Raw genomic sequence first — 10942 nt, 5'->3', positions numbered from 1 at the left:
AACGACTTCGAGTTTGTTTCGAAATCGTGCGACAGATTATTTGCGACCAAAAGCTCGATATCGAAATGATTTTAATTCTCCGAGTAAACTTACGTTGTTTACGTCAATTCGAAAGTAACATTTCCAATAAAAATGGATTACTTCCGTCTACCGTACTAATTTGAATCCGTCGAAAATAATGTCGATCTCAAGATTAGTTGCGTATCATGCTTTCGACTACGTGCGTAGACTAGAGATTTCATAGACCGTGAAAAGCGAAAAAGTAATTTTCTTACAATCGCCTAAGAAAATGGAGATAAATAACATTTCCGTGCGACGTATTCGGTGCAGCCATGATCTAATATACTTTTACAAAAGAGAAAGAATTAAACATAATTAATTTCAAAAATTCGAAAAGATTAGTTTTAAATTTTATCTTTACCCAGTTGATACTAATTAAAAATAACACATAACATCAATGTTATAATTTCACATTCACGGACAGAATGATTTTGAAGTATTCAAAAATTTAACTGGATATATGTACAATAGATCTAAAAACAATTTTGTTGGACTATCAAAAGTAAGACGTTGAAATTGATTGTTAGAGTACCAAAATATTTTGCAACATTGCTCATCATACTTGAATTTTCTATATAATTATTTTGATTGCCCAATGATATTATTTTTAGATTTGTATCTATCTAAATTTTTAGATACTTCAGTAAAATTCGCTATTCACACAACGCTATAAATGTAATAAAACACTAATTTTACATAACAGTTTTACTGTTGTCTACAAAATTATAACGTTGTTATATGTTACTCTTAGTAGTATCGACTGAATTGGTTTCTAGAAATATTAAATAATTAGATCGTGATGAAATCTTAATTCGTACACAATTTTTATATTTACATTTTTATAAATTCTATAAAGTTATATGAAACATCGAGACTTCGAAACTAATATTGGTTTCTTACGTGCGACTTCGCGTTTCGTACGTGAAAAATTCTAAACGATGTGCGAGCATCGTTTATTACCTATGTCATGATCGACCACACTGTCTCCATCTATACTTTCATATCGTACCATCTTTTTCATCGCGATGAAGGTCGACTGATAAATTCAGTAGTAAAAGTTTTATCAAAAAATATTATAAAAAAGTAACCTCAAACTAATTCGAGTAACTTAATCGTTCATTAATTCAATCAGTAAAACAATGAGAATTCTAGCTATAATTCTAAGTCCGTCTAAGTTTTTTTATGTTAAATAACAAAAAGTTTGTTATATTATTACAACCGTCTTCTATTAATTAACAAACTATTGTAGGAACTTTACGAGTTAAGCGTCAATTAAGTTAGTCGAAGTTAGTCCAAGTCATCCTTATATCTTAGCAGATTCTAGTCATTGTAACAAAAGTTATTATAAAAAAAGAGGTAAAAATAATTTCAATATAATTAAAAGTTACTTTACTTCAGTATTTACGATCAGTTAAAATTTATTTTAATGTTAAAATGATATCGTAATCTATAGTGTTCCGCTTGGGTATGTCTATTTCTATGTTAATTAACTTTAACCTTGGTTCAACTTACTCATTATAGTTTTCTAGTTCTAAAAATTAGAAAAAGATAAAGAATAAATTAGATCAAGATGAATGTTAATCTATATTGATAAAAATAGGCATTAGACGTTTCTTTAACGCAGATACTACGCAACTTGCGGTGTACCTGTAAATTTTTTGTGACAAAAATAAAAAGTTACATTTTTTATTTTATGCAAACCAAATAAATTCATATTATTTGAAAGATTTTACTTATTTTTGAAAATGGTCTTCTGAAAATGATTCTTAAGAAAGGTCATCACTCAGATTTAACGCTTTGAGTATTTTGCCGTATCACGGAATTAGAAATGTTAAAGGGGTTTTTTATTTTCAATAAATTTTTATATTTTGCAATAATAGAAAACGTACATTACAATTACTTACCAATAGCTCGGGATATACTGAGGAATCCGTTTACTCGCATGACACCCATACATTGGACGACGACTCCTCCCATATTGCGAATCCGTTCGTTCTCATCCTAAAGGAAAAAGATCGTGAAATATATATGTATATAGTAAATAGGGCACATCATACCCGGCTTGGATAGATTTTGCACGTGGCAATGTCAGTAAAAGCGAGTCGAGCATAACATTCTCGTGATAACGTATTGTATAGATGTCAAACGTGTCGATATTTACGTGTCGATACTCTCGCTTGGATTACCTTTTGGATTCACATTTTACGCGTCTCGATTGTTCATAATACAAAGCATTCCGTATGTGTCGCGTCAATGACAACGTAAATTACCGGTTTAAAAATAAAATCTTCTGTCTCTATATCTCTATTCTTTTATAAACATGACTGTCATCGGAACGCAGATTGACAGCGACAGAAGATTGCTGAGTTTTCAAAATTATGAAGAATATTTAGACTCGCTGATGACACCTGCAGATATTTGCTACTTCAAAAGCAGCAAAACCGCGCGCCAGTTGGCCGAGCTCGGATATCGCTGCACCGGCGAGACTCTGAGCGAGGAGAGCTTTTATCGTCGCTTACAAATCGTGAGAGATCTACTGTTTCCCGTTCACCGGCATTACGAACTCACTTCGGAATTCGTGTCACCAGCTAGTACGTTAATGAAGGAACTTGCCCTGCGCGAACGAGCCAACAGATTAAGGATTCTGTCGACCATCATATTCATCCGACGTTTCATAACAAAATTACAGTTCGAAGAATCAGCTTACATTGACTTTTACGATCGACTTAAATCGGAAGATTGGCTACCGTATTACCGAGGGGAGAAAAAATTGTCGCCACTCAAGCGAGATCTCGCATATTATCACTGGAGAATGGGGAAAACGTATTTGAACGAGACTCGTAATTATGTACCGATCATAGATCCCAAACGTGGATTGTTGTTTAAAAATATTCACGACAGACAGGTGATTACGGTCGATCCGACTGCCATATCACCTGGTGTACAAACGACGCGAGTTCGGGTACATTGCCCGTTTTATGAGCACGTAATATTGTACGATCACGTGATTCGAAGCAAAATTACATATGACAATTAGAGATATCAGTATCATTCAACGTTATTACACTAATTAAATTTTTTAATCATAAAATTAATCTTCATAGTGGTTTTTCTCTTTCAAAGAATGAAGATATAATAATAGCAAAAGAGTATTTTAATAAAAATTAAAAACATAGTCTCTCGAATAAGCTTAAAAAAATTGTTAAACTGGTGAACTATTGATTAAATCGATGGGCTAAATTAGTTTCGCATCAAGAATTATTAACGTTCAGCTATAAATACGAATTGAAGTTCGTCGCAAGATCGGGATATTTTAAAGATTTAAACTGGATACGCGATTTAAACAGGAATATTTCAACTTCTATTCTATTAAAGAAAATAGAAAATTTAGGTTACTTACTTCTCTCGTTGGTCGATGAGGATTGACCAATTGTCTGACATTGCCGTATGAAACCAGAGAAGCCATAGAGTCGCCAACCCAAGCAATGTACAATTTCTTATTTATCAGCAACGCGCAAACCGCGGTGGTTCCACCATTCAATTTCTGTAACGAGATAACGAATCAATAAAGTCATCGGTAGCGATTATACAAATAAAATATAGCATTTCACGTAAGAAATATTTACCTGCATACTCGATTTCGCTATGAATTGTGCATCGGTCGTCAGGAAGGCATCGCGCAACGCCCTTTCCGGATCAGTAGGATAGTGCACGCTTTCGACCAAATACTGATGCAAATGTGTCGCACAATACGCCGCGGCGTCCTGTCCACCGTGGCCATCAAATACTGCGTAGTAATCCACGATAGTGTCATCCTGCAAAGTACAAATTAACGTATCAGCTCATATATTAATATGTCAATATAACGTCAAAATTAATTTAATATAATTATTAATAAACTTTAACACGCAAATTAATGCTTATTACTTCAAAATTATATATTAAATTATTAATTAAATCAATTAAATGATTGCGAACAGCTAGCGGGATCTTCACCTGAATATTAAACATGGTATTTAAGTCGTGCAAAATCATGTGGCGGTCTTCCATTTTTCTTCTGGCATTTCTGATAGCACCCACTGTCACTTGCGGCGTTGATGAAGGCGGTGGCAAGAGGGCTAGCCTGCTGTTATCTAAATACCGTCTGCAAATCTCGTTTACTTCATTTGTGACGGCCTGCATGAGTTTCAAAGGGGCGTACGCTGCGAAAAAATCCATCGAAAAATTTATATGGAATTATGAGAAATAAATTAATTCGTTAAATTAAATCGTTTATAAATTATTTTGATCGTTGTACGAGCTATTTATTTCAAATATAATAAATTTTATAAAATCTTTAATTTATCAATAGTTATTATTTTCATTAAAGTTGCGGTTAAAGTCTCACTACGAATGCTTCGAAACATTTGTTTGACCAATCAGAAGAAAGAATTTTACTATAGCCAATCAAAAAAAAGCATTTATAGCATTACGTTGACTGTACGTTAAAATTATAATATTTAGAAATCAGTTGTCTACGTAATTTTTTAAATAAACAGTTCATATTTCGTTTCTTTTTTTTTGCAAATTTTATTAAAGTATACTACGAAATTATATATATGTATATAAAAAAAAAACTTACTCTTTTCTTGCTGCCTTAGTCCGCAGATTTCCGGCTGTTTTTTGCATGTTGATTTGATCGCTTGTATTACGAGACGTGAAATATAGGATTGTAAGCTTGGTGGACAGTATCTGAAACCAAATCGCATGACTTTTATCGTATTTCTTACTTCCGAAAAATATTTACAAAGCGATACCAACTTCATCAGTACAAATGTACTTTTTAATCAGTTTGGAGTCTTTCTTGATATAATAAAATATGAAAGTATTAACATAACAATAGTTTTATTTTTTTTTTATAGTTTTAGTTTTTTTTTTAATATCCTACAAGTAATTAAATATATAAAAAATTTGCTATTAAGATTTTTAAATGAGGAAGAAAAAAGAACATCTTTTTCTACACTTTTACAAAATTTAAAAAATATTCTAAAAAGGGTTAATATACAGATCTTTAATCAAAAATTTATCCTTGTATTATTTATATTCTTCACACTAAAAATAAAATAAACAGAATACTCAGAATTTCTTTACAAAAGACAAAGTAAAAAGAAAAAATTACACACACAATCATAAAGAAACATATACATGCAGTGCAACTACAAGAAGCGTGAGCTTAAATATTTATGGCTATCTTTCGTTTATCATGTATCGTGCGTATAGTGTTTATCCTTTCCGTCTGGTTCGTGATAACGATGGGCGGCGATAGTCCCGTGACGGTTTCAGTTAAAGTAGATAAGCACGGAAGTAGCTTTCATCTCACGACGATTCGGTCTTTTCGCGCCTTCGAAGAACTCGCAGTTCGAGAGGGCAAATTTCTTACATAATTTTACGTACGTTTCCTGCTCGCGTGAGGCACCGTGCAACTATGCGTAACTTTTTTGCGTGCCGACTTTTTTCCACGCCGCACACGATATTCTCGCGTCTTTGAAAGAGCTCGAGTATATTTGTGCTATAGCTGCAATATAAAAAAATCGCGTTTATTCAGAATTACAAGAGAAAATATTTCGTAACTTTCTCGGATTTCTTCTTGTATACTCTATTAAAAAATCAACTATCGCAATGATGTCGTTATAATATATTGTATATATAAGGTGTCTCGAAAATATTATAATAACTTTAATACTTTATTAGATTCCCAAGAGACCTTTAAGTTTATTAATACAATAGTTAATAAACTTGTGTCTGTTTATTTTTTAAAAATCGAAAAACAACAAATTATGTGAGATACTTAAACACAAGCTAGAAAATCCATCAATTTAAAACATTTCTTTTAATTTTAATATGTGAAAATTTATTAAAAATAAAACAAATATAATTTTAAAATGTAATGACATCTAAACTAAATGAACCATCGTTAAATAATTTTCATAGTAACCCAGTTTGAACGGTGTTAAAAGAAGTAAAAAGTTAAAAGATTTAAAATTAGCTCATGTTCTTTATTTCTTCATGCTCTTCTATTATACAGGGTGTCTCAATAACTATTAGCATCTGAAATATCTTTAAATCTATAGGGTCTAGAGAAAAATTTGTATAACTATAAATATTGCACGATATAATATAATTACCGTTATCTAACTACTTTAAATTAGAAGAAGAATTAGGGGAATCACGTTAATTATAAAAAAACATTTATATAATTCCGTTTAAAAAAACGAAGTTGACCTTGATATCTCCGAAGCGTCTCTACCTGGATAAAAATTATCGTCATATGATAGTCCCATTTATACCATACAATTTTGGTGCAATACATAATCTGGCGGTGATTCATCTAACGTCCAGTTTAATGTTATTATATTTGTTATTGTATTATATAATTAAAAGAATTTTTAATTGATCTATTTATCTGTGGCTACTCGCTTTTTTGTTATTTAAATATTAGTAAAAAAAATTGATTACAATTTGAATTAATGCGCGTCTTTTTTCATTCTCCAGTGAACACGAAGTAATAGTAACATAACATCTCGAGATGTTATAATTTTATACTCAACAATGTTACATAAAACATATAATATATACGTATTGTTGAGTATGTGAAATTATGACATCAATGTTATGTTAATTGGTGTTTATTATCCTATCTACAGAAATGATGAATCATCGATTAAGCCGCAATCCGATCTAACGCTTACAAAAAACGATTCAGAGGCAATTAAATCAAATTGCATATTTCTCATTTTTTTTTTCTAGATATCCCAAGCTTTTTTTTTTTGTCGAAAGATAAAATTGTCTTTACAGATACGAGAGATTAGAAAGCAACGAGTCTCGCGCTTCACAAACGCAGGCGCGGAGTCATGCATGATTTCGGCATGTCGGTATACACGGAATGTCAAATGCGAACGCACGCAAAAACGCATGACAGCGCACGCATCACACACACCACTCCTACGATGATTAATCCAAACAACAAACGCGTTTGCTTACATTCGATTGAGGTACTGTAGAGTCACGTTGATGATCTCACCGACGAGCTCGCTCTCGTTGACGTCGTAGACGCTCACCTTCACCGGCAGCTGATCGTCCGGGTTCACCCTGGCGACGAACTCGGCGAAGAATCGCGAATACTCGCCGAGGTAATCGCCGTCCGCCACGCAGTCCGCGGCCATTGTCGCTCTCGTAAGACGCTGACAGTGAACGCAGGTTTATTATCAATTAATGGCTCGCTGCCTCCTTGGAGCAATAGCGGAGACAAAATACGGCAGTGAACGCACGTGCCGCGCGACGCCACGCCACGGCACCGCTCCGCTCCGCTCTCGTTCCGCACCGCCCGTAGTGCGGCGCCGTCGCACGCGCGCGCGCACGCTACGTTCGACGCGCCGCGGAACGCGTAAAACGTACGGGATACTCCTTGGACGCCGATCGCACCAGATCGCACCGACTCCGACTTATTCCGTGTTAAGGCACGTCAATCACGCGATCCGATGTACACGCGATATTTATAATATACACACATATATATAAGTTATGTCATTCATTCAATGGAGCGTCGTCCCGCGTCGTACACCATCGCACACTCTCGCCAACCACTACGTAGTAGAACAGACGCGGAACTTGATTCGGTTGGAACTCCCGACGCGTGCGTGTGTGTATGGACGCACTTATGTGGAACGGAAAAAGCGGCGTAATTACGGAGGAGGGACGGAGAGGGGAGGAGAGAGCGCGAGAAGGAGTGGAAGGGTCGCGCGGCGCGACGTTCGAAAACACTCATGGACATTCCACTTGCTTCGTTTGCTCGCGTCTCGCGATCCCCCGCGACTTAAATCTTCTTCCACCAGCGCACGAATCGACTCCTCGGCGATACAGACGACCACGCATGTCCGCGACTTTACCGACGACGCAATGATCCCCGCGTTATTGTTCCGCTCCGTCGCGTCGTTCACGGCCGGTGGTTCAGTTCAAGGAAAACAAATCTCGCGCATGCGCGGCACGCATTTCATTGCGTTCCAAAAACGTTGCTCGAGTATGTATGTACATACAAGATTTGATTCAAATAATTTTCTAATTTTTCCTAATTGTCGTCTTTCACGAGTCCAATACAATGAAAAAAAATTTACTAAATATTAATACTTTTTAATATTTATATAAATCTTAATATTTTTTTTGACTAGCATTAAATAAATATTTATACAGTAAAATAACGATTATAAAAAAAAAATATTTTAAAACAATTTATATTTTCTTATAGATGGAGTATATAAGTAGATAACTATTTCCGGATTAAAAGACATTAATATCATCAAAAAACATTTAATTAAACTGACATTACTCGTATAAAAAAAATGATTTTTAAGTATAATAATTTTAGTTTGCAGATGTAACACAAAAGAAATTGAATTAACATTTTTGATGAAAAGATTCATAATTGAATGGATCTAATATTATAGATGCACTGTTAGCTCTGAAAAAGCCTAATGAAATCAAGGAGTACGAATTACCCATATATGGAATTACCACAAATTGGACATAGTCTGTCGCAAACGTGAGATATCTAATCTTGTGCCATGATCACGTATTTATTCACAGACTGGAAAACTTTACATACGTATTATTGTACACATGTGACTTTAAACAATAAATACATGTATGTACAAGCTACATTTAATCTTAAGATAAAGCGGGGAGCACAGACTTTGGCATAACACATAGTGCATAAGAGAATCAACCAATCTGAATCCCTCCTTTCCTTTTACTTCACAGAAAAGAAGAATACTCTGATTGGCTGATTCTTTTATATACTATGCGTTATGCATTATGCAAAAGCTTGTGTCTGGGCTCTAACACAAGAAATCCGCTGTTACAATATAATACATCTCGTGTCGAGAGAAGATGTCTCTATGCCTTCCTTCATCTCTTTGCTTCGTATATGCAGATACGAATTTTCAAACTCCTTTTGCATCCATTCGGGCAGAGAAGTGTTCCAGTTCTCTGGCGGTTTCTCCCTCCTCTCCCAGATATCGTTCTGATAATGCGCATGCAATCGATTATGTCGACGTTGCTTCTCACTCTTGATCAGCGAGTCCTGTGAAGAATTCGTTCCAATATTGTTTTATTTCACTGAGAGAAAAATTTATGGTATTTATAACTATATATATATATATGTATATATAATTGCATATTACTATAATTATGATGATTACTGTTATAATGTTAATAATAGTAATAATAATATGTATCAACAAATATATCTATATACAGTTGGCTATGGAAAATGACTGATTATAGTCATTATTATCATAAAAATAGTTGTAATTACTATAATTTACCTATATACTGTATAGTCATTTTTTTGGCAACTATATTTGAGTCAAAAGACTATAAATTATAGTTAAATCATAATAACTGCAACCAATTTTTAAGATAATAAGTATAATTATAGTAAAATTTTTGGTTCCTATATATATTTATAGAACTATAAAGATAAGTTATTATAACTAACATTATACAGCAGTAATAATTATAGTAACAGGTAATTATAGTATTTACAGTTACAAATACTAAAAGTTTTCTCTCTTAGTGTCCACCATATATTCAGATGTGTTATTGTCAAAACGTTTATGGCAACCTGCATACATATGCCTCTTCCGATTTGTGCTTTTCCCATTGATAGCAATTCCGATAATCAATCTTCCACTGGTCGCAATCAACTGTTTTGCCGAATATGAAGTATTGATGGAAACGAGCCTTTATACTGGTGCAGTCATCGTACTCGTCCTTGTACATCATACACGGTCTAATCTAAAAAAATATACAAATACAGATTTAATCCAAATTGAATATCCAATGGAAAATTACATGAATACAGATGTAATCGCATACCATCCATTCAAAATCGCGGAGTGGCGTTTTCTCTTCTTTTTTTGCTTCGCTCATATTTACTAAAATATATCAATACCTTTTAGATCTCACATAAAAAAATAAAGGTGTTTATTTACTCGCCGGACACGTACAGTATAAGTAATTAATATCTGATTAATACCTGTTAATATTGATTATCGCTGAGCACTGCAATTGGAAGCTATGTTAGATATAGACGAGGTTAGAGTTACACAATTAGGTTAGGTTAGACATGAGGTCTGTTCTTTGTTCTTAAGTACATTAGCTGCGTTCGGCAATGCAAATCCGAGGCGTCGGAGTGCTCTTTCTCTATAGTGCACGTGACATATACTATAATATAAGAGCACTCCGACGCCTCAGATTTGCTATTACCGAACGCAGCTATTAAAGCGATCAATTGCCGGGATCATATATATGTATATATAACTTATTTAAAATATAAACACGCGCGATATATTTTAACACATTTGTAAAAAAAATGGGTATAATCAGAGAGAAGCCTGAGAGCGGCCATGCCCGGGAATTAGCTGCAACTTTATTTTGAAGCGCCTCTATGTCCACAAAACGTGGATATTAAACTATGTAGCCAATGTCCACGATCGTGTCGGTAATGTCCATGATTTTTTGGTTCGAATCTTCCCTAAGTCCATTATTATCGATCCGTTAGCAAATAAAGACAGACAATCAATCGATTGTCGTTTGCTCACCCTTAATTTAAAAGATACAAGAAAATTAAGTTTTGGTATCGAATTAAAAAAAAGATTTTTTTCTTCATGCATTCGTTTGCTCATCGTTAGTTTGCTCATAAATCTTTTGAACTAAGGGTGAGCAAACGAAAATTCCAACTGAGAATTCGTGAATAAACGATCAGCAAACAAATGCATGAAGAAAAGAAACGATTTTTTAATACTGGGAGGCCAGCTTCACACGGGTGAAGAGCGAACAGTCACCG

General features: G+C 34.2%; 3 protein-coding genes across 3 annotated transcripts in view; 1 reads left to right on the top strand and 2 right to left on the bottom strand.

Annotated features, from left to right (window-relative positions):
* LOC108772054 (protein phosphatase 1F) overlaps positions 1-7262 on the bottom strand; it is an 8755-nt gene extending 1493 nt beyond the window's left edge. The window contains exons 1-6 of the mRNA XM_018537505.1: positions 7081-7262; positions 4682-4791; positions 4057-4262; positions 3687-3875; positions 3461-3604; positions 1965-2061 (exon numbers count right to left, since the gene is read on the bottom strand). Of these exons, the coding sequence (XP_018393007.1) occupies positions 1965-2061; positions 3461-3604; positions 3687-3875; positions 4057-4262; positions 4682-4791; positions 7081-7262 (928 nt within the window). The remainder of the gene's footprint in view (positions 1-1964; positions 2062-3460; positions 3605-3686; positions 3876-4056; positions 4263-4681; positions 4792-7080) is intronic.
* On the top strand, positions 2306-2834 carry LOC108772055 (uncharacterized protein C4orf22 homolog). Its single transcript, XM_018537506.1, has 2 exons — positions 2306-2651; positions 2750-2834. The coding sequence occupies exons 1-2, from the start codon at positions 2381-2383 to the stop codon at positions 2770-2772; spliced, it is 294 nt and encodes a 97-aa protein (XP_018393008.1). The 5' UTR covers positions 2306-2380; the 3' UTR covers positions 2773-2834.
* A 1618-nt stretch (positions 7263-8880) lies between the features above and the next one.
* Positions 8881-10187, bottom strand: LOC108772047 (UPF0545 protein C22orf39 homolog). Its single transcript, XM_018537496.1, has 4 exons — positions 10133-10187; positions 9973-10031; positions 9727-9891; positions 8881-9175 (listed from the first exon to the last, which is right to left on the bottom strand). The coding sequence occupies exons 2-4, from the start codon at positions 10024-10026 to the stop codon at positions 8951-8953; spliced, it is 444 nt and encodes a 147-aa protein (XP_018392998.1). The 5' UTR covers positions 10027-10031; positions 10133-10187; the 3' UTR covers positions 8881-8950.
* Between the last annotated feature and the right edge of the window lie 755 nt (positions 10188-10942).

The sequence above is a fragment of the Cyphomyrmex costatus genome, unplaced genomic scaffold (genome assembly GCF_001594065.2).
Source record: "Cyphomyrmex costatus isolate MS0001 unplaced genomic scaffold, Ccosl1.0 scaffold175, whole genome shotgun sequence".
NCBI classification, from domain to species: Eukaryota; Metazoa; Arthropoda; class Insecta; order Hymenoptera; family Formicidae; genus Cyphomyrmex; species Cyphomyrmex costatus.
This window is presented reverse-complemented; position numbering and strand designations above follow the sequence as displayed.